This window comes from Apodemus sylvaticus, chromosome 15 (assembly GCF_947179515.1).
Source record: "Apodemus sylvaticus chromosome 15, mApoSyl1.1, whole genome shotgun sequence".
NCBI lineage: Eukaryota > Metazoa > Chordata > Mammalia > Rodentia > Muridae > Apodemus > Apodemus sylvaticus.
This window is the reverse complement of record NC_067486.1, coordinates 50,905,745-50,930,348: the sequence shown is the minus strand read 5'-3', so window position 1 is coordinate 50,930,348 and position 24,604 is coordinate 50,905,745. Positions and strand designations below refer to the sequence as shown.

General features: G+C 36.5%; 1 protein-coding gene across 1 annotated transcript in view; it reads left to right on the top strand.

Moving 5' to 3' along the window:
• Positions 1–24,604, top strand: part of Myh15 (myosin heavy chain 15) — a 132,341-nt gene that overhangs the window by 23,969 nt on the left and 83,768 nt on the right. Inside the window, exons 10-14 of the mRNA XM_052158127.1 lie at positions 4,393–4,496; positions 5,989–6,127; positions 10,370–10,488; positions 13,989–14,138; positions 15,743–15,913. Coding sequence (XP_052014087.1) covers positions 4,393–4,496; positions 5,989–6,127; positions 10,370–10,488; positions 13,989–14,138; positions 15,743–15,913 — 683 coding nt within the window. The remainder of the gene's footprint in view (positions 1–4,392; positions 4,497–5,988; positions 6,128–10,369; positions 10,489–13,988; positions 14,139–15,742; positions 15,914–24,604) is intronic.

Here is a 24,604-nt window from a genome sequence, read left to right as displayed (position 1 = left end):
GAAGAACTTCAGATGGCTGAGAAGCACCTAAAGAAATGCTCAACACCCTTAGTCATCAGGGAAATGCAAATCAAAACAACCCTGAGATTTCACCTCACACCAGTCAGAATGGCTAAGATCAAAAAATCAGGAGAAAACAGGTATTGGCAAGGATGTGGAGAAAGAGGAACACTCCTCCACTGCTGGTGGGATTGCAAGCTGGTATAGCCACACTGGAAACCAGTCTGGAGGGTCCTCAGAAAACTGGGCATGACCCTTATGGAGGACCCTGCTATATATCGAGAGTATTCCCCAGTAATAAGGATACATGCTCCAGTATGTTCATAGCAGCCCTATTTATAAAAGCCAGACGCTGAAAGAACCCAGATATACTATAACTTCTTGAGTTCTTTATATATTTTGGATATTAGCCCCCATCAGGTGTTGGCTTAGTGAAAATCTTTTCCTAATCTATAAATTGCAGTTTTGTCCTATTGACAGTATCCTTTGCCTTACAGAAGCTTTTCAGTTTCATAAAGTCCCATTTATCATTGTTGATCTTAGAGCCTAAACCATAGGTGTTCTGTTCAGGAAATTGTCTCCTGTGTCAGTGCATTCAAAACTATTTCCCAATTTCTCTTCTATTAGATTTAGTGTACCTGGTTTTATGTTGAGGTCCTTGATGGATTTGGACCTGAGTTTTGTGCAAGATCATAAACACGAATTTATTTGAATTCTTCTACATGCTGACATCAAGTTAGATTAGCACCATTTGTTGAAGATATAGAAGTTGGGCACAAAAGTAATCTACTATTACTGTATTAGTATATTTTTGCTTAGTGCCTAGTAGTGTGAGTTTGTTTTTTTTTTTTTAAGAAATTGAGCATACCTAAGTTTAATATGTACAGGTTTAGAATTATAATGTGTTTGTGGTGGATTGCACCCTTGGTCAGAACTGAGTAATCTTTATCTCCTCTTATTTGATTTGTGTTGCAGTCTGTTTTATAAGACATTAGACTAGTAACACCTGTTTGTTTCTTAATTCCATTTGCTTAGAATTTTATCCTTTCATTCTAAGGTAGTCTTTATGCAGGAAGATGACATATGTTTCTTGTCGATAACATGGAGTTGGATTTTGTAATCAGATCTGATTGCCTTTCTCCTGTGTTTTGATCGTGGTATTGAAGCCATTAATAGTCAGATGTAATGGTGAAATATGAGCTTTAATTTTTGTCTTTTTCATTGATTTCACAGTTTGCTATCTTAGTCATATTTAGACATACTAAGTAATACTTTGCAAAAATGCTATCCTGGAATCTTAGCCACTTCAGTGTGCTCATCTTTTTATTTAGTCTTAAATATTCTTCCACTACTCTCTGTAAAGTTGATTATTTGGTCAGAAATTATTTAGTTGTTTTTTTTTATCATAGAAATTTTTCATTTTTCTTTAATCATGATGGATAGTTTTACTGGTGGTAGTAGTAACCTTGGTTGATAGTTATGTTCTTTCTATACTTGAATTTGTTGCTCTAATCTCTTATGGCTTTCAAAGATTCTATTGAGAAATCATTTGTTCTTCTGATGGACATGCTTTTATAGGTGACTTGATTCTTCTCTCTTGAAAGCTTTAATGCCTTTTTTGTTGGTTTTTAATTTTTTAATATGACAGGAAGATTTTCTTTTGTGGTTTTGTCTATCTGATATATTTGGGTAGTTTCTTCTATGAGTTCTTGAATATAGTTTCTATGACTTTGAACTGGAATTATTTTTCTTCCATGTCTATGAATTCATGTCTTTGGGTCTTTTCCTCCATGGTGTTCTGGAGATTCTGAATGTTCCATTTATGGGTTTTAAAAACTTTATCATTTTCCTTGATTAAATGATCCAATATCTCTACCTTGCTCTTAAATAGATCCCTTGATTAAATGATCCAATATCTGATGGTGTATCTTCTACGTCTATTCTGTTGATGGTGCTTCCATTGAGATTTTTTTCAGGTACAGTTTGGATTGTCTTTTGTATTTTTAGTATTTCTATCTCTTGTATTTTCTTGAACTTCAATCAGGAATGTATTCATGTCCTCTTTAAATTTGTTCAGGTATTTGTTGATGTCCTCTTTGAATCCCTTAGACTCTTTGAAAATTCATTTGAATTTTGTTTCTTAAATTTGTCAACATTGTTCTCGTTAAGGACAACTATTACTGTATTGATAGTTTGGGAACGAGACATATTGACTTTTTAAAATGATCATTTCTGTGTTTTTGCAATACAAACTAGGTATCTTGGTTTGGTTATTATTAGGTGTGTCTTTTGATGAATGTTTCATCTATCAGAGTAAAGTCCCCTGGTAGAGGAGCAGGCTTAGGCTAGTGTTGAGAGGTAGAGTCTATGGTAGTGGGTCTCTTTCAGGGTGGTGTAAACCACTAGAGAATGTCCTGAAGATGAGCAGCCTGGGCAGCTTGGGAGCATGCTGTGTATGGGAGGGCTAAGAGGAATAATTCTTCTTCTAAGTCGAACATAAAGTATGGCATGGGTGCCTCAAAAGCATCTCAGATAGGAAAAGGCAGAGCCTAGGGTGAAACTGGGTTGTAGCACTAGGTAGCATTTGCAACCCCTGAATAGTCTATTGATTTCTTTTGAGGGCAGGTGGGATTTGGGATACCCGAAGGAGGAAAAAGGCAGAGATTCATATGTAGTATCCCAGTCTATTTAGTTTAAGAGAGATCAGGCAGGGTTTTCAATAATCTAGTGATGAAGAAGACACCTTACTATGCAGCAATTTTAGAGCTTGGTCCTGTGAAAAGCTGGAAGGGGTTGGGCAGCCCTGAAGCATGAAAGTGAAGTTTTACCTGGCACTGCAGATTATATAAAATTCAATGTAAGGTAAGTATGCGTTGTTTTATTTTTAAATCTTTATAAAAGAGCTCAAAGCTAATCAATCAGCTTTCTCTTTCGGTCACTCAACTTGCAATCACCCACCAGGCTTCCCTAGGGCTTGTGCTTCTGAGTAGGTTCTTTTCCTTACTCCTCCTTAAGCCACCCAGCAGCCTGCCTACCTTACACTGAATCTGTATGGGCTGTCGCGGCAGGTAGAGTGAGCACTGGAGACAAGGCTCAGCTTATGAAATTCTAGGCTTATAACAAAGGTAGCTTGAAAGAAGAACTGTGGACCTAAAGTTAGCTGCATGTTTGAAATGCACAATTGATATTGATATATATGTACACACACACACACACACACACACACACACACACACACACACACACACATATATATATATATATATATATATATATATATATATAAAACATACATATATGTGTAAGAAACCATTACCACAAGCACCACATACATCCACTGAAATGTTTCCCAGGGTCATTTTCAATTCCGCTTTCTTTCTCCTTTTCATTGTTGGAACCCTTCTACCCTCATGCATATATCAACATGATAATTAGGTTGCACGTTCTATAATTTTAGAATCCACAACATCCTGCCCTGCATTCTCCTTTGGTCTGTCTGAATGTTTAGATTCTTTAATGTTTGAATTTATTTCTTTATTTGATGAAAAATAACATATTCTATGGATAAACAATAGTTTTACTAACACATTCAACATTCAGCTCACTTGTAAATAGAGCTGTTTATGAGCATTCCTGTAATCCAATTTTGTTGTCCCTGAGATTTGTATTTCCACAAAGCAAATTTTCACTTCAATGGGTAATAAACAGAAAGACAAGATCAGATTAAAAAGCCAACAAACAAACAAATAACCACAGGAATTTAGTTCAAGTGCTAGGCAGTATTCTATCAAGTCAGTTGATCTGTTGAGAGATGCCTTAGCTTTGTCCTGCATTAGGTTTCTCAGTGAAATGGATCATGCCAAAAGTTACAACCCACCAGTGGTTCAGTGATCACAATGTGTCTGATTTATGGATCCCTTGAATGAAGTGTCCTATAAGCTAGCATATGAAGTAACAGGACTACATAGCTAATGTTTCCTTGTTGCTGACATTAGACCTGGTTATTCCCTAGCTATGAACCTCGGGTCTGTTGTACTTATAATTTTACAGAACGTTTTTATCTCCTGGTGCTCTGTGATGAATGTAGGCCGTCCTGTAATCACACTTTATTTACCTTTCCCTGACAACCATCACCAATTTGTGCTGCTGCAATTGAATCTGCTTTTGGATTTGACCAATTTGGTGATCTCTTGGAGGCCTTGACCCATGACTGACTAGTTAAAAAGAGGGCAAAATATTGATAACAGAGGTTTACATCTAGAATATGGAATTGATTGTGGCATCTTTACAAGTATCTCATAAACTGTAGGAGTAACCTGAATTTTGGTCAATTGCTTCCTCAGGCCTGTATATTTCTCTAAGCTGTTTAGTAATTTTTTTTTACCATTATAGACATGCTTCTGGTGTCCACGAATCCCTCCAACTTTCATATTTGCTCCTGTGGAGTGGTTGCGGTGGAGAGTCTGGATGATGCTAAAGAATTTCTGGCCACAGAAGTAAGACATGGTAGCTGTAGAAGTTAAGTCTGGGGAAGGCAGTGAAAAATGAAACTAATATCATAACACATCATCTGCAGGTGATGACCTGGCCTTGCTTCTCTTGAAAGTAGAGGCTGCTTCTCTCCAAAGTTTACTAACAGTAGAAACACATATTTTCAGTAGAGTGGCATTAAAGTTAAAGAAATGTCAACAAATTTCAACTTAGTAGTAAACACTTTTACTCTAAAGTCTAAATTCTGCTCTCTATCTATATAAAGTTGCTTTGGCATTCTTATTTATTTATAATTACACTGTAAGACCATGTGGTCTATAGAGTTTGACTTTTCAATTTCATTGTTTAGGCATTTTAGATAAAAACTCGATATTTTTTTTAGTCAGGCATTTGTTCTATTGTTTATTGAACCAATAAACTAGATTTATCCTGTCAATATCTTAGAAAGTCTTTTACGTGTTACATTCATTCAGTCTTACATTTCTACAAATGAAGTTATTGAAAAAGAATATTGAATATAGACTCTTCCACCCTGTCTTTATACACATTCTAAATTAGTTACTATAATAACTACCTTCTTCAGGGGCTACATGCAGTGTCTTTTTAGGCTGCAGTGATATGGTGATATTGTTATGGAGTTAGAAAATACCTAGAGACCATCTGAACTCTATCAAGTTGTGAGTAGATGAATATTATTTCTTCTGAATCTGTCTTCAGTAACCATTGTTGGATTTGGGATTGAGGTACGGGCTTTTAAAGTCAATGGTCATAATTACTTCATTTCTGCAGACTTTACAGCTATGTGAAGAACAGTCTCACTCCAACAGTACATAGAGATAAGCAAATTTATATGAGCCAGAGCAGTGGTTAATCATTCCACAGCAGTCAAACAATTCTGGGGAGAGGGTGAGGAGTCAGGGCTGCCAAGTTAATCATTTTAGAAAATTAGGTCAGAGACAAAGAGTTACTGAAATAGCAGCTTAGCACAAAATGGAGTTACCATCAGTCATCACAAGATGATGTGATTTTCTTGACACCTTTACCAATTTCTAAAATGAGCAGGCTCTGGAATAAAAGCAGTTGAATATCTGGGACAAGCCCACATTCATCAGATTCAGTGATAGCTTCTATAATCAAGAAATACAAAATAGTGAACCTCCTGTAGCTAGTCTGTGTCCTGTTCCTGGAAAAAGGAAGAGAGGAACAGGGTGTTGAAGAACACTGCTGGAGCTACTGGACCCTAAATAAGCCAAGTCCTATGTCTTCTTAATTCCCTTATAAAGGACTGAACATACTTCTGGTGGCCAAGTGCCCACAAGGCCTATTTGTACTGCTTTGAGCCCAGCTGTCTCTGGGCCTGTGGTGTTCTGTCTCTCAGTCCTGCAGCCACAATCTAGTGCAGGGTTGTGTGACACATGGCAGGGCGAGGTGTCTACTGGAGCCATTAGGCAATGGGAGGCACAGCTGTTGAAAACACACTGTTTTCTTTTCTCACAGAAAGCCATAGACATCTTGGGATTTCTTCCTGACGAGAAATTCGGGTGCTATAAGCTCGTTGGAGCCATCATGCACTTTGGAAACCTGAAGTTTAGACAGAATCCCAGAGAGGAGCAGCTGGAGGCTGTCGGCACAGAAAGTAAGACTTTGCAAACACAGAGCGCATCATTCTGTTCAAATCTCGTCTTCCAAGCTCGCCTTATTTTATTTGCATTCACTTGATCTCTTTTTATTTACTTGTTTGTTGGTTGGTTTTAGAGAATTTTGGAAATAATACTATTTTGTTCAATTATTACTTATTTGATTTTTTTATTCTATATATACTTATTTGATATTTTGTGTCTGTGGTGCTGCTGGGGTTGAATTTAGGGCTTCATCCCTAGTAGACAAGGCCTCTACACACAGCCCTCTATTATTGTTGCTAAAAAGTGTTATCTCAGTCATTCTTCTATAGTATCTTCCTCTCACAGCATAAAAGCATTTCTCCATTAATTACTAGTAATGTCAGTAGTTCTTTTGAACATTTGTGGAATATGCTTTTAGCTCATGGACTACTAAGAAAGATAGAGCAAATGGTTATAAAATTTTTTGATTGGTATAAGGGGTGGTGGTTAGGTGTCTGACTAAAGACCCTTGAAATTCCAAAGGCAAACTGACTCCATCCTGTCAAAACTATAGTGCTTCAAGTACTCCCTATGCCCCCCTCCTTAAAATAAAAAGTCAAAATTTCAGCATGAATGGGAAAGTGGCCCTTAGTGAGGGCCACAGGCAGTTGACAGTTGATGTGGGAAGCTCACTTTTCTTAGGGGGTGTGGCACCAAGTCGGGAATAAGTGGGCTCAGGGGGTATAGTTTAACAACAATGACACTAATACTAATACTAATACTAATACTAATACTAATACTAATACTAATACTAATACTACTAATAATATAAAGAGCTGCTGGTTCTCAATGGACTTGGATTGATATGGATCAGATTAAAACCTTATTGAGTATGCATCTATGAAAACTCCAAACAGTAAATAGAAATACCATAAAAACTATGTACTTAATTGATTAGAAAGCATATGAAACATATTACAGTCATCTCTCTAGATTTATCTAAAAGCAAAACATCACAATTATAAAAAAAATCACAGTGTTGCAATGATTACATTGAATTTTAAAATTCCATGTAAAAGAGAAGCTATATCAATTTAACACTTTCAAAGTAGAGTAGGTTTAGTTTTAAATTTTAATTGTGATAATATTTACATAACAAAAATTGATCATACCAGTCATATCTGTGCATCTCTCTGAAATTGAATATATTCACATTGATATTTTCTGTCTCATTGAAAATTAAATCATGTTAAGCATTTTTTTTTATCTTTAGCCACTGAAAACCATAGTTGTAATTTCTATCTCCATGAGTTTGACTAGTCTAGGTACTTTATGTAAGTAGAACCACATAATATTTATGTGTTTTTATCTGGCTTATTTCACTAAGCACCCTGTCTTCAAGGTTGGTAGACATTGTAGTATGTATCAGGATTTTATTTCTTTTAAACATTAATTACTCTTCTGTTGTATGTGTTTATATTGTTTTCTTTATCATTCATCAGCTGATGAAGATCCAGATTGCTTCCACAATTTGGCTCTTCTGAAGAAATGTTAGGATAAGAGTATCAATTTCATTCCATTTATTTAATCCTTTTGTGTATCTCTCTGTAAGTGGAATTTCTGAATTAAATGCTAATACTGTGCTGTGCTTTGGTAGAGTAGTCACATTGTGTCATCAGTGTCTTCATCTTATAGTGTCACACGCAACACTCAAAGGCTCCCATTCAAATCTGTGCCGGCACTTAGCTTGCTTTTGATTTCATAATAACTATTATGATAGAAATATAGTAGTGTCTCATTACAACTTTGATTCAAATTTTCCTCCTGATTAGTGGTGTTGAGCATTATTATGTGTGTGTGTGTCTTTGTGTGTTTGAAATTAATGTTTGTTAAGGCCCTATCCTCAGTTTGTTTGACTGTGTTGGGTGCCCCTTTTTTTTTGATTTTTTTTAATTTATTGATATATTTATTTACATTTCAAATGATTTCCCCTTTTCTGGACCCCCACTCCCCGAAAGTCCCATCAGTCCCCTTCCCTCCCCCTGTTTTCCCACCCAACCCTTCCCACTTCCCTGTTCTGATTTTGCTCTATACTGCTTCACTGAGTCTTTTCAGAACAAGGGGCCACTCCTCCATTCTTCTTGTACCTCATTTGATGTGTGGATTATGTTTTGGGTATTCCAGTTTTCTAGGTTAATATCCACTTATTAGTGAGTGCATACCATGATTCATCTTTTGAGTCTGGGTTACCTCACTTAGTATGATGTTCTCCAGCTCCATCCATTTGCCTAAGAATTTCATGAATTCATTGTTTCTAATTGGCGCACGCCGGTAGGATTTGCTGAAGGAGGCAGAGGCAGGAGGATCACGAGTTCGAGGCCAGCCTGGGTGCCCTTTAATTGTTTAACCCAGTACCAGGAATAATTTTGCTCTTGAGAATACATGTGTGAGCAAGATACCATCCTGAGTCAGAGAGATTCAGGTCAAACAAATATGTATCAAGTGATAATTCAGTGTAAATACAAGAGAATGTAAGAATAATGTAGGTGAAGATACGAAAGGGTTTGGTGTAGATACATTGCTCAGGTGATCCCTTCAGAAATGACAGCTTTGCACATAGATGTGGATGAAAGAGGGAAATTGATAAGATCTGTAATCTTCATATGTTGTAGCACAAAGGCTTTTATGTCAACTTATTTTGTTCTGTTGTTTTTTTCATACTTTGAGACAAGGGGGTTGTTATTCTTGCTCTGTTATTAGTTTCTGAGACTGAGCTCTCAACATGTAACTGGTTAAATTTCATGGCTCAATTGTCCCCCTGTTTGAGCCTTCCAAGTAACTAGGACTACAGCTGGGTAGCACTAAGGCTAGTAAGAGAAAGTCTACTTTGTCTCTTTTGCTTTGTTTTGTTTTAGACATCTTTATTTATTAGCATATATTACTCTTATAAGATTCTAGGTTTTATTGTGACATATTCATAATTTTGAAGAGTTGTTCTTATTACAGAAGCCAGACATATTTACTAATAAGCCAGTAATAATGATTATTTCAAATAACAAATCTTATCCACTTTTTCTGGTGACACATTTTCTAGTTCTTCCCTACTTGTATCTGCTTTAGGACTAAATAAAATACTTGCTATATAAAAATAGACTTTGTGCATTTTATCTAGTGTTAAGGACTGTTCCAGAATCTAGTTTTATCCACAAAGAAAGTTAATTCAAGTTCTCATTACTGGCATCTTAACTTAAAATTTAAAGACAAAATAGCATTCATTATTCTAGGGTTACTTCTTAATCACTTGAGAGAGTACCGAGTATTCCAAGATACACCTTGGATTTATCTCAAACATTGACATTATACATCACACATGCTCTCTGCTTTTTGGATGTGTTTGAAGAGAAAGAATAGTAAAGAGCAAAAAAGAAAAATACAACAGTAATGCACACCTAAATATAAATATATAAATATAAATATATAGATATAAATATAAATATAAATTATTTCACATGTATTAAATTCTTAAAGCTCTTCAATAAAAAGGAAAAATATAATTCTAAGTAAATGTTCACCTGAACTTTTCAAAAAAATCTATGAACATAGTATTGGTAGTATTTATAAAAACAATTTCACTATTTTCTATAGTAGTTTCATGAAGTTCCTACAACTCCCAATCATCTTCCTCAAGTCCTTGTGGATGAAACCCTGTCATAGACATGTCAGCCTTCATTTCTTCCTCATGTCTAATATATAAACATATCATATCTTGTTTATTTGCATCAGTTGATGTGTATTTTTCTATATTTTGACTGCTATAATGATATTGCTAGAAATACAATGTAAGTATTTTTAAATAATAGTCTTCATTTCTCTTAGATACATATGAAAGGGAGAAATTGCTGGGTCCTACAGGGACTCTGTATTTAACATCTAAGATAGTGCCAGACTATTTTCTGCAAAGGCTCTGCCACACATGTATCTTCACCAATGCATGTTACATCCTTTCAACATGAGCCATTCTAAGGGACCTTTAAGTGGTGCTTCAGTGTGGTTCAACATGTATCTTCAAGAAGTAGACTCTTACATTTAGCATTCAAATATTTATTTCAAAGCTGCAATTTATATTTTTACATTGTCCTACATGCACATCTATCACAGGCAGTGTATTTGATGATAATGGAATGATTTCAGTGTGTTCTACCTTCTTTTATTCTCGGCCTCATCCCTACCCTTTTCTTTTCTCCAGTTTTGATATCCTTCCTTTCTTTTGTGACTAGATGCTGACAAAGCTGCTTCCCTCATGGGCATTAATGCTTCTGAGTTGTTAAAAGGTCTGATACATCCTAGAATCAAAGTTGGTAATGAATATGTTACCAGAAGTCAAAACATACAACAGGTAATGCACTATTTGAGGGCATTGTAATTGTGTGACCATGTAATTATTTTACACATATCCTATTTATATATTTTCAACAGCTTACAATGTTAGCAATAAGTGTTTCTGTGAAAGCAGTGAAGAGGGCTACTGTGGTATTTCAAATGTTCTTAGGAAAGACGTCACAATGCTAAGGGACTATACTGAATATTTTGTCAATTCTCCCTTGGGTAACACTTTACTTGTTATTCATATCTTGGATGTCCAGATGATATGTTGACGTGAATCATCTTGGAGCTGAAACATCTTTACATTTTCACTTTCTTAGTTTAATTGACATGTGGTTACATTAGTGGAGAAAAGGTTTCAGTATGTATATTGAAGAAAGCATTTGAACCAACAAGAAACTGAGAACATATATGAAAGACAGAAGTCTATGCTGATTAAATTTGGTATAAATGGCAAATGTTCTGAGAATGGCTGACTTTAGGCTTTTCCTCATGCAGTACATATGTTCAGAGCTGCTGAGTACTCAGAAAATTTAAGTATACCAGCACATTTAAGAATAATTTATCTCTGTTATATATATATATAGATCAGTCAGTGTGGTACAGGCTATACTGCAGTAATACATACACACCAAAATCTCAGTGGAAACACAATTTTTTTCTCTTACTCAAACCAAGTCCACTACCTATTGTAAGAAATACTTGCATTGCATTCTTATATTACTTTGTACCCATAGCCTTTTAAATTGTAGACAAGGAGAAAAAGTCATTTGTGAAGGGAAGTTCTCCACATCAGCTTGGGGCAGTGGTGCTAGCACTTTCATTCATGTCCAATGATGAGAATTTGTCAGATTGTCTCCTCATTATGGGAGAGGTGATGAATTATGGGAGACGTGAATCTGTTTTTTCCAGAAAGATGAAATGATACAGTGAAGTCATAATCTTGTCTCTATCACCTCTAGCACTCACATGTATATATACACTACACATATACACAGACTTACACGCATGCACACAAACACACACACATACATTCTCACACACTCATACATGGATACACACATACTGATATATACACATACATACATATAACTGTACACTCACATACACATACATTTACACATACACACACACACACACACACACACTAGTATTGGACATTGGTGACACTTAGGAGGCACTCAGGTGGCAGGGTCTTGGGAATCGGGATTCAAGATCATCTTTCAGTGAATTAGTTTGAAGCTATCCTGGGTATGTGAAATTGTCTCAACTCCCTTTCCCCCACCACTCCTCCAAAAAAGCAAAAAACAAAAACAATAACAAAAATCCACTGCATTTAGTTGATATACTACTGGATATGTGAAGGCCATCACAGGCATGAACATCATGGAATTACCTTCCTCCTCACTGAGGCAATTAGGATAGTGGCAGAGTTTACAAGGGATAAGGAAAATGTCTTATCTACTTTAAACTACCAATGCCTTCTTTAAACTTAAGTCTAATAGTGAAAATGATGGTTTTGTAACTGTCGGTTTAACTTATTCTACTATTGAGTTGTACCTCAATAGTAGAATACTTGCCTAGCACAGATTTGTCAATGACAGCATAAATACACACACACACACACACACACACACACACTCACACACACACAGGTGGGGGACAGAAAGAGAGGGAGAGGGAGAGGCAGAGAGAGACAGACACAGAGACACACACAGAGAGATTCACAGAGAAATCCTTATCTCTTTCTAGTCTAATGCTACCCAGAAGTAAGCGGATCAGGCCTATTTTGTGACATTTTATTTGAGGGAACATTTAAGGTGACCATGGTGACCTTTAAGGCCATGGACTACGTCCAGCATTTAGCATGCTCTGTAAACTGGCAGGCACTCTATAAATGTTAAAATAATCAACTTGGGTGGAAGTTGAGGCATATGATCAGAAGTATTTGAGATACTTCCTAGCATTAGGATTAGGCATGTTTGTCAGTGTCATTGTTTCTTAGACCTCCACCATAACATGGGCGTGTGATTTGCAGTGACTACAGATTAGGGTCTTTCTTCTTATACAAATAATGAGTTTGTATGATGACTGTAATTAAATATCCACTTCTTAAAATAATGTACTACAGGGGATTAATTTTCAACTCTAGGCTTTACTCTAATAGAACTAGTTAAGAAAGCTAATTTGTTATTTTTCAAAATTTAAAAACAAATTACATCATTGTCTTGGGGACAGTAAAAGAGAATTTTCTTAGCCTCACCATGACAGCAAGATCTGTGTCAGGATGATTTTTCCCTGAGGTCCTTCTTGATCCAGGAGGGTGAGAAGCACACTGAGAATGAAAATAAGAAAGAGTTGGAAGTCAAAATTAGAGTCTTCAAGAATGGTATTGAGAATGAACTGCTGGGAAGGTAGGTGAGACGCTAATTCATTTTATCCATCAGTAGCATCAGCAATAGCCAGGCATGTTGTAGGGATTATAGATTTTTAATATTAAATATTAGCATTTTAAAAACCAAATTGGGCAGAATTCATTAAAAGAAAGAAACAGCCTAATATTTATTAGATAATGAGGGAGACTTTATTCAGGGCTATTATAATAGAGATGTCACCACAGGAATATGACTTTGGGCTCAACTCCACCATGGCAAGTAGAAATTTTTAGGTCAAGAAGAGGGGAAGATGGTGAATGAAAACCCAATGCTAAGAGAAGACATCATGGAAAAGGAACCATGATTGAACTAAATTAACAGACTTCTTGCTAAGGGCAGGTTACGAATTTATATATGATATTAGGAATAAGACACATCATCAGGTATTAAAGTCAGAAAAGTCTTCATTAAATGACATAAAATAATTTTCTAGCAACCGGCTGGAGTAAATATAGGAATAGTAGTACTCTTCAGATTCAGTACATTTGGTGCTAGACCTGAATCCTGATATCTTTTTTTTTCTAATTATTTGCTCCAGGTGATGCTGATGCTAATAGAAGGTCTTAAGACTACAGTGTTCATTACCAGGTTCTGGAGTATGCCATCAAAACATACCTTGGGATATTTAGTTTATTGTTAATAAAAAGACCATTCCTCTCATCTATGCATTTCATAAGGAGGCACAGTGTTACCTTTTTTTCTAATCTCCTTTCCTCAACCACTTCTTGCTTTTCTTTTTCTATTTTCTCCTTGCATTCACCAAAGTTTCAAGACTATAGAGATTCATAAATATACACTAGTTTGACTCCATGTTTACAGATAGACAATGCCTAGAATTAAATCAAACATTTTTTAGGAACATACTAAACATTTACTTTTATTGTTTGTGTGCATGAGTCTGTATCAGGTGTGAGCACGTGAGACTAGAAGAGGGAATTGGATCCCTTGAAACTGGAGTTTCAAACAGTTCTGAGCTGCCTGGGTGCTGGGGGAATAGCAATGAGCCACCTTTCCATACCTCCTTTTCAAAGGCTTATTTTTACAAGTTTTGAAGAAAAATTTTAAATATGATTTCTAGGTAACCTATGCAGTTGGTACACTATCTCAGTCAATATATGAAAGGATGTTTAAGTGGCTGGTGGCACGCATGAACCGGGTCCTGGATGCCAAGGTGACAAGCCACTTCTTCATTGGTATTCTTGACATCACTGGTTTTGAAATACTTGATGTAAGTATATGTGGTAAGAGTGAAACCAATGAATATTTCAAGGAGATAAGAAAATTCGAGTTGTGAAATGCAACCACGGGAAAACATGAACAGAATGCTAAGAATCACTATATTTAATATCAATGGACATGCTAATGTGGATGGAAGAGTATCTTGAATATCTTACAGGATCTCATTCCTAGACAATAACCTCAGCAACTAATGACTGCTAAAGAAGTTATCGGTTGTCCATATAGAATGCTTGGTCAGCCCTGAAGCCATATGCACATAAGCAACAAAAACAGACTCAGCACGTTGTAATAATACATTTGTGCATACATAATACATGCATACATACATGCATACACACGTATATATTTAAAAATAATGATCAGAGAAAAAGAGGCTAACAACCTGAGAGTAAGAATGAGTGGGTAGTGTTACAGGGAGGAAAAGGAGGGGAAGCTGATATAATTCTATTTCAATTAGAATATACTTAAAAAGAAATCCAAATTAACAAATAAAAAGTGTCTTTCTACCTAAATTCTAAGGACTATTTTGATTAGAGAATAGCTACAATTAGTAACATTTATTATGATGATTAGTGTTAACTATTCAATTTCTTAATTAATATTTAAGTCAAAATAGAGGTCTTCTGTGAGTTTTTAATCATAATTCAATTGAGCATTATTTTACTGCAATAATCATTAGTTTGCAGATAAATCTGAAGGAGATGGGAATTTAGCTGAGCACTTTTTTCTGTTCCAAGTATTTTATTTTTTTTATTGAATATCATCTTCATTTACATTGCCAATGGTAAAACCTTTCCTGATTTCCCCCTTCCCAAAGACCCCCAACCCCTCCTCCCACACCCTGTCTCCAGGTACATGCCCCTCCCCCCCGACTCACTCCAACCTCCCACCCCTTGATTTTCCTTTGTTGGTGCATCTATTGAGCCTTTACCTAACCAAGGACCACTCCTCCCAATGATGCCCGACAAGGCATTTCTCTGCCAATTTTTTGGCTGGAACCATGTGTACCCCTTGGTTGATGGTTCAGTCCCTGGGAGTCCTGGGGTATCTGGGTGGCTGAAATCATTGTTCTTCTCATGGGGCTGTAAACTCCTTCAGCTCCTCTGGACCACCCTCCAGCCATTGGGGAACCCATGCCCAATCCAATGCTTGGCTGCTGCATCTGCCTCTGTATTTGTAAGGCTCTGGCAGGGCCCCTCTGGAGACAATCATGGCATGCTCCTTGTGGTATACACTTCTTGTCCAGGTTTGTTGACTGTTTATAGGATAAATCCCCAGGTAGGGCACCTGCTGGGTGGCCTTTACTTCAGTCTCTGCTCTACACAATGCCTCCCTTATTGCTCCTGTGAGTATTTTGTTCCCTTTCTCAGACGAACCAAAGCACCCTCACTTAAATCCTCCTTCTTGTTGAGCTTCCTGTGCTGGGTGAATTGTAACTTGTTTATTTTGAGCTTTTGGGTTAACATCCACTTATTAGTGAGTGCATATCATGTGAGTATTCTTGCCATTATGAAATGGCAACTACAATTTTTTTCTCGTTAACATGTCTTCTTGCAAGTAGAAATTTTAACTCTCTTTTCTATCTATTTATAGTACAATAGTCTTGAGCAACTCTGCATCAATTTTACCAATGAAAAGTTACAACAGTTTTTCAATCAGCAACTGTTTATTCTGGAGCAAGAAGAATACAGGAAAGAAGGCCTTGACTGGTTGTCCATTGACTATGGTATGGATTTGCAAGCTTGCATAGATCTCATTGAGAAGGTACAGTATGTGTGTATCAGTCCTCCTTATCCATTTTTTACTTACAAACAATCACAGCTTACCATGCTGATCCATCTCAGGAAGCAGCCTCTGTCAGCAGAGGGGGAATGGGTCTGGAAGGCTCTGTCCATTTTTCCTGGTGGACTTTGCGTGTAAGATCCATGACATAAGAGCTAAACTTTCCTGTCAGCTGCCATACTCCACCATGTGTACCACAGCCTGTCTGTTCATTTGTAGCTTATGCCTGATCTCCATTATTAAAATGCAAGAGGGATTGTTTAAAATTAAATAGCCAAGCTCTGTTTCTCTTAAGGGAAAGACAGAGCTGAAAATGTGAACTCTGCATCACCTGCCTCATTAAAATTGAGCATACCTACATCAGGGAAGCTTAAGGAAATTTGACAAATTAGCATGCAGGTAAACAACTGATCTAAATTCTTTAAGTTGATACCAAGCAGAATATTATTTGTTTATTTAATTGGGCCAGTATCAGTTTAAGTAGTTTATGACAGTGTTTTCATGTTAAGTTAGCTGTAGTATATGGTTTCTGAATTGTGTGAGGCCTCCTTCTCTGCTATATGATATGGCTTGGTAAAAGGATTCATGATCTTTTTTCTGCTTCTTTGTCTACCAGAACAAGCATTGTCACATAGTAGTAATTCTGTGACTTTTCTTAGTTTTATCAGGAATTGCAGTACTATTCTATACAGACAAGTCTATATAGGCCAAACAAAGCCTTTGCCTTCTTGAAAGTTCTTCACATGCTCTAACCTTTGATTGTCACCAACCCTGTCAAGACAGATGTAGAAATTAAATAAATGCACTGCTCTGTGCAGTTTTTAAGGTATTAGATATAACTAATCCTATTATTCTTAAAAGGAGCAAACATCATATTGATTTACTTTGGTCAGAACTTCCCAATGGGGATGGAAGGTTGAATAAAAAAAGGATTCCCTACCTCACTAAAAACTTGTTAAAATCATAGGAATAAACTAACCATATTGTGGTGAATTGTGTGTGTGTGTGTTGGTGTGTGTATGTGTGTATCTGTGTGTTGGTGTGTGTATTTGTATGTATATGTGTGTGTATCTGTGTGTTTAGAGATAAAACAGAGCTTCAGATTGGCAAAGAGATTTAATTTTTAGTAACTGTCACTTCTGTCACCTACTGACACTGCTGATAATAAGACACTATTTTCAAATAGAAAGGAGGTATCTAGAGATTGTTCAGACCAGAGTAGGCCAATGTCATTGACTCTCATTTGACCTAAGGTTATTGCCTCATTTATTCTGGCCTCGAGTTCTCCAAGTTATATTCTAGCTATGTCATGTAATTTCCTGTTGATTTTCTACTGGTTTGGTAAACTGTGAAAAAAACATTGACCAGGTGACAGAAAGCAAAAATAAGTCTTCAACTACTTCAAAGAACTTAGGTCAGATTAATAGCAAGAACTCTCTTGAAAAATACAAGTTTGAAAAGATCCAGTATATCAATTTGGAGAGAAATTTGTTTATATAATGGTAAAAGTTAGTTCTTAATAGAGAATGACATATGGGACATTTCAAATTCAAAGTAACTACAGTACTTCAATATATACAAAATATGTTGTATTGTACATATGCTGCATATTTATAGGGAGAAGAATTTTCTTTTTTTCCCTTCACAATTCATTTCCCTGTGCTTTCAGAGACAGGCAAACCATGGTCCTCCATCCCTACCTCCTTCAGTTTGTCTATGAACTTGAGATAATAAGGTAAATACAGTAAGGGTATTATAACACAATGTGGAGACAGATTCATTCTTTGTCCTTGCCATTGGAAGTTTAGCTTCACTCTCACCCGTAGTTCCTTGGAACTATGATGAAGCCTATGTCAATTCCCTACACAGCATATTTCCTTATTTCTTTGTGACTATTGTCTGGTTTCCCCTTCTTAGAAGGTTTCCAGGCATTAAGTTTGCCACCACCACAGCAAACAACTATGCTGTCCAGAGGGTGTTGCTCAGTATTGGTTTATTAAGTAATTGGATGATACTACACTTATTTTAAAGTACATCAAGGTATCTTTTAAAATGTGAATTTTTGACCTTTTAAAATATGAGTTTCTTGTGTTTTGCATTAGTGGTCAACTGATTAGCTGGACTTGAAAATTAATTTTCAAACATAAAAGTTTCATGTTTTTATGTTTACAAAAATATTTGTCTCATACTGAATTTATCATATATTTTTAGTAGCAGGCTTAGACATTAAATTATTTCTTCAAGCTTACAGTGACCTCCTTCCGTGTAAATGCTGTGAACAAACCTATTATAGGATTAACTCACACTTGTTTTATTAATGAAATATTGTAGTTCAGAACTTAATTTACTTACTAAAATACTATCATACAATTACATATTTATGGTTATGTATAAGGCTTCGTTAAAGAGATTATCCCTCTTATTTCTTGACAAATATCCAAAGTTTTGTGCTTGAGAGCTTGCTACTCTTTCAGTATGTCTTTAAAGGCTCTAATATTCTCCCACGGGATTAGGATAAGGTTTGAGAATTATATTGACTTTAAGAGAAAATTCACCTCAGGTTTTACCATCATAATAGATGCTGAGTGTGTTACATAGTGGATTACATTATTAGCCTTACATGCCCCACTTGGTCCAAATTAACATTTTTCTCTTACATTTGCCTATTTACCTTTTCATTAGTTCTTTAACAGTCTTATAGGATGTGTTTCAATTACACTCATCCTTCACCTAACTCTTCCAGATCCACCGGTCTTCCTTATCCAACCAACTTTTAAAATTTGTCTTTTGCTTTTTAATCCTTCAAGAGCAATTTATGTTCCCAAATTATTATTGAACATGTGTTCTGCTCTGGAACACAGTTGGCTTACCAGTGGCTATACTCTTACAGAAAATCCTTTCTCCCTCTCTAAGCTACTAACAATCTCAATAGGTCCATGGCTAGAGATGGATTAGCTTCTTTTTTGGAATAAGTTTGGATTGCCTCTATATAGTGATATGCTGTCAGACAATGACTTTCCATATCAGCGGGCAGCAAATATTTAAAAATTTTTCTAAAATGTTTTAAACTCTGGTAACATCCCAGCATTAAATAGATATTGCAGTCTCCAAAGAAGTGTTCTTTTGTTATGCTAATTTTGCTGTTTTAATATGAAATAATTAACATTAGTATTTGGTTAGACCTTGTTTACCTACAGATTTTTCTTAATGTTTTATGGCTTCATTTTATATATATAGTCTGACTATTGTTCCCAACCAAGTGGCCTAGGTTCCAGAAGTCAGAAGTCAAACTTTTCAATATTGAAGCATGTGTTCAATGTTCACCTATTAATTAATTGTTCACTAAAAATTTCCTGAAGATTTAAATCAAGAGTAATAAGGAGTACAGCCCTCAAAGGCATCATCTTTCTACTTATGAAATTTCTCTTATAATTGAAAAGATGTCTTAAAACCAAGACTTTTCCCCACTACATAGATAAATCTGTTATTCAATTACTTGAATCTTCACCCTGTTACTGAGGCATGGATCGCCCTAGGTTATGTGGATGGATGAACATGTGGCTTCGAACAATGAACAGAGAAGATCAACAACGTATTTTTCATGGTGCTCATATTTTGCTCATATTTTTTGGAATTTGATACCCTCATATTTTTTGGAATTTGATACCCTATACATCTGAGGTCAGATGGAGGCTGCTGCCAGAATAGGATAAGTAAGTAGGGCCTAAAGAAGGGGCTCTGAGGCAACAGGGTGACTTCAATTTCTGCAGGAAGTTAGGATGGTCATATTTAATTTCATTGCTAAGAAAGAATAGAAACTCAGGCACTGTACCTGGTCCATCTCATATGGGGGGTCATTTGCTAGGGGACCTAATTTAGGGTATACATTGGGAGAGGAACTTATGATTGGGGTACCTAAGCCCTTCTTGTTTTTTCTCTAGGTGTCAAGGAACACAACTGTGTTGGATCTAAATTATCACACAGTAATGTGCAGATAATCAACCTACCTAAGAAATGTAAAATGTCTTTTAGAATATAAAATAACTATATTAAAAGACACAGAAAAAGGAAGGTCCAGTGTGACCAGAAAATTGGAGGTGGGCTGTGCATGTAAGGATCTATAAAGTCCTGACAAGAAAGGAGTAATATTTAGGCTAGATATTCAGTAATGGATATTATTTCTGCAAGTTAAGAGAGATAAATAGTGAGATAATGTGACAACAAGCAAGCACAAACACATGGAGATAGGAAAGTTTTCCTTAGACATATCATGGCCCTACTTGGAGCCTCAATATTCAAAAAGAAATACCTAGGGGGAAAAGAAAGGACAGACTGTGAAGAGCTTTTTAATGAATTTATTTCTTACTTTAAGCAATGGAAGTAAGATGGATTCTGAGCCTAGCAATAAAGAAATGAGAGCAGTTGATACTTAATCTGCTATAAAATAGGAATGGTGGGAGGATACCTGAGAAATCAAGAGGTCTTGAGCCGGAGGCAGCAGAAATGCAGGTAATAAGAAAATGATTATGAAACATGAGAGAGAGAGAGAGAGAGAGAGAGAGAGAGAGAGAGAGAGAGAGAGAGAGAGAGAGAGCATAGTACAAGCATTTTGAGTCATAGAAACTGATTCAAACCATCTACTGTGAAACATAGGTTTATTAAAATTTGTTGTCAATTCGATGCCTCAGAGCCCATTTGCGAGGGATTATCTAGATTAACATTAACCTCTGAGAATGTCTGTGATCGATTCTCTTGACTAGGTTAATTAATATGGGAAGATCCATCTTATTTGTGGATGGGGCCGTTCCCTGATCAGGGAATCCTGGTTCTATGAAATGGGCAGTACAAACTGAGTGGTAACTAGCATGGATTCAATACTCTCCCCTTCCTGACTTTGTGAGAAATGTTAAAACTGACTTGTGCTCATGCTGTAACATCTCTACAGTGATGGACTGGAACCTGGAACCCCTGCACTCCTAAGGTGCTCTTATCTTAGGATATTTCATTACAACAATAGAAAAAAAAAGCCCTAAGACAATGGTGAAGATGTTATGAGATAGCAAATAATTACTCCTTTCCAACCCATTTGGAAGTTAATTTGTTGGAGAGCTCTGTATTCATTAGAAGTTTAGACCTCCAGAGCAACTAAGAAATAAAGAAGACCTTGAAGACAGTGGTTTGCCCTTTTTTTCGGTCCTGCAAACCCATTACATTTCAAGGTGTAAATCTATTTGGTTTACATCAAACTTCTACTCACAAAGTCAGTATTTACTTCACTGGGGACCAGGGACCTGGGACCAGGACTAGGGACCAGCGCTTCTTCAGGTATGGATACTGTGAGCAATGCCTGTCCTTATGAGGTTTTGCTCATGGCCCTCTGTTAACAAGCTTTATCTTAGTAGATGTTTCTCTTTTGTAAATGAGTTATTACAGCCTTGGCTATTGTTATATAGGAAACTACACAGTATGCGATGGAGTTCATTTTTCCAAACTTCCAAGAGATTGTATGTGTGCGTGAGTTCATCATCTATTTAAGTCATAGCATTCCACTTTCCCTTTTTCCTCTCTTCATCTTTATTTGTCACGTCAAGAAATCACAAAGCCAAGTGTTTCATGTACAAGATGGCTATTTATTTTACATCGGATACTTTGTGCTGACAACACCTTTTATTCACTGCTTTTTGAGTCTTGGGATAAATGGAGGAGCCAAAAATCACTTTTGGAATGTCCAATGCACTGTTTATAAAATGTACGCTGCAGGCTAATATCTGTTTATCAGCGAGTGCATACCATGAGTGTTCTTTTGAGACTGGGTTATTTCACTTAGGATGATGTTCTCCAGTTTCATCCATTTGTCTAAGAATTTCATGAATTCATTGTTTCTAATGGCTGAATAGTACTCCATTGTGTATATACTCCACTTTTTCTATATTCATTCCTCCATTGAGGGACATCTGTGTTCTTTCCAATTTCTGGCTATTATAAATAGGGCTGCTATGAACATAGTGGAGCATGTATCCTTATTACATCCTGGGGAATCCTCTGGGTATATGCCCAGGAGTGGTATAGTGGGGTCCTCTGAAGTATCATTCCCAGTTTTCCAAGGAACCGCCAGACTGATTTCCAGAGTGGTAGTACCAGCTTGCAACCCCACCAGCAGTGGAGGAGTGTTCCTCTTTCTTCACATCCTTGCCAGTACCTGTTTTCTCCTGAGTTTTTGATCTTAGCCATTCTGACTGGTGTGAGGTGAAATCTCAGGGTTGTTTTGATTTGCATTTCCCTGATGACTAAAGATGTTGAATATTTCATTGGGTGCTTCTCAGCCATTCACTATTCCTCAGGTAAAAATTCTTTGTTTAGCTCTGTACCCCATTTTTAAGGGGGATATTTGGCTCTCTGGAGTCTATCTTCTTGAGTTCTTTGTATATCTTGGATATAAGCCCTCTGTTGGATGTAGTGTTGGTAAAGATTTTTTCCCAATTTGTTGGTTGATGTTTTGACCTTTTGACAATGTTCTTTGCCTTACAGAAGCTTTGTAGTTTTGTCAATTCTTGATCTTAGAGCATAAGCTATTGATGTTCTGTTGAGGAAATTTTTCCTAGTGCCCATGTTCTCAAGGGTCTTCCCCAGTTTCTTTTCTATTAGTTTCAGTGTGTCTGGTTTTATGTGGATGTCCTTGATCCACTTGGACTTGAGCTTAGTACAAGTAGATAAGAATGGATCAATTTCCATTCTTCTGCATGCTGACCTCCAGTTGAACCAGCACCGTTTGTTGAAAAGGCTATCTTTTTTTCCACTGGAGGGTTGTAGCTCCTTTGTCAAAGATCAAGAGACCATAAAGCTTGGAATACCTATGACACAATTAACATATCAAATGATGCCCAAGAAGAAGGAAGAAGTGGTTCCTGGTTCTGGAAAAGCTCAGTGCAGCAATGTAGGGGAATACCAGGACAGGGAAGTGGGAAGGGGTGGATTGGGGAATAGGGGGAGAGAAGAGGGCTTATGGGACTTCAGGGAGGGGGGATCCAGTAAAGGGAAATTCACTTGAAATGTAAATAAAGAATATGTCGAATAAAATAAAATAAAATGTACACTGTAGGTCCATAAGAAATAAAAATTGAAGGATAGAAAACCTGGGATTTGCTAGATAGCTTAATGGGTAAAAATGCTTGTCACAGAAGCCTGGCTATCCATTTTGATCTGTGGAACCATGGACCCACACAAAGGTGGAATGTAAAAATCCACTCTACAAAGATATCCTACAGCCTACACACACACACACACACACTGAGGAATATATATATCTATCTCTCTGTCACACAAGTATACAATACTACTAATTTTTCTAGCTAAAGTATGGAAAACATTATATTATATATGTTATATATATATTATATGTTATATATAAAATGTATAAATATAATATAATACTTACATATTAGTGGCAAATAATTAAAAATTTTCAAATATCTGATGAATTATTATGTGAAATAAGAATGAAACTCATTCTTGTGGCTCCGGTGAGATATTTAGAAGGAATTTTAAGCATAAATAAAATCTGTTTTAATACATTATATATCCAGCACCTTGACGCTGGTATGATTTCTCTGCCTGAAAATATTTAATCATAAGCTCTTGTCCTTAGAAAGCAGTTCTGATGGGAATTCAAGGATCTATTAGGAAAGCTATACCAGATCCTCACTGTCTCCTCTGGACTCAAGAGTGAAGGGGACTGGAGAGATTCAAAGAGCAGTGCTTTCGCAACAAGTAATCTTGTTCTACCTTGGTGGTTATGGACTCATATTGCACCTGTTTTCTAGGATGTTTTGTAATGGATTACCATGTCTTTTGGCTACATATTTCAGGACTGGAGCCTATGTCTAAATTACACTGCTATATCTCTAATCATCTGAAATAGTGAGGGGATCTTGGAAAGCATTTCAAAGTTATTTAGATAGAGAATAGGTAGATAATGTTAATATAATATATATAAAACATCAGCATCCCCAAGTTTTCATTGTTTGCTAAATGTGTTTTTCCCATGTGTGTTTCTATGTGCATATTGTTTAGTGGAAGGATCCATTAGAATTACTCAGGCTAAAAACTTGTCCTATATCCGTAATTCTCTTCATTAGGAAGTTGTGACATAGTTCTACTTTCAACTTTATCACAGTTTTAATGACTTCCCACAAGCTGTTTCTGTGCAGCAAATGATGCTGCTATGGGCAAACCCAGCCTGCAGTCTGGTACTGTTAAAACATCATGTCTTTTGTTTGCAGACGCCACAGCGAATGAACAGGTAGCAAACAGGTTGCAAAGACTATGACCATTTAGATAAAAATTGTTTAAGGAAGTCATATCAGTTTTTCTCCCATCTCCTTGTACATTTCCAAATCCCTTTAAAATGTAAAGACCACTATTAGCTCACAACTTTCCAATCTGCTTGACTGACTCCTGCCCTAAAGCATCTTTTTCTTCAAACACAAATCAACTCACATCACTTCATCTTCATGTCCCCCCAAAGGCTTTGCATTACATTCAAAATCCAGTAGCCTTACCACAACCTCTAAGTTCTTTGGGGTCCAGCTGCCTTTAACTTTGTGACTTTATCCTTGTGCTGGGGTCACAGTTGCTTCTGATAGAATTTCATACATGCAATTCTGTGCTAGAATC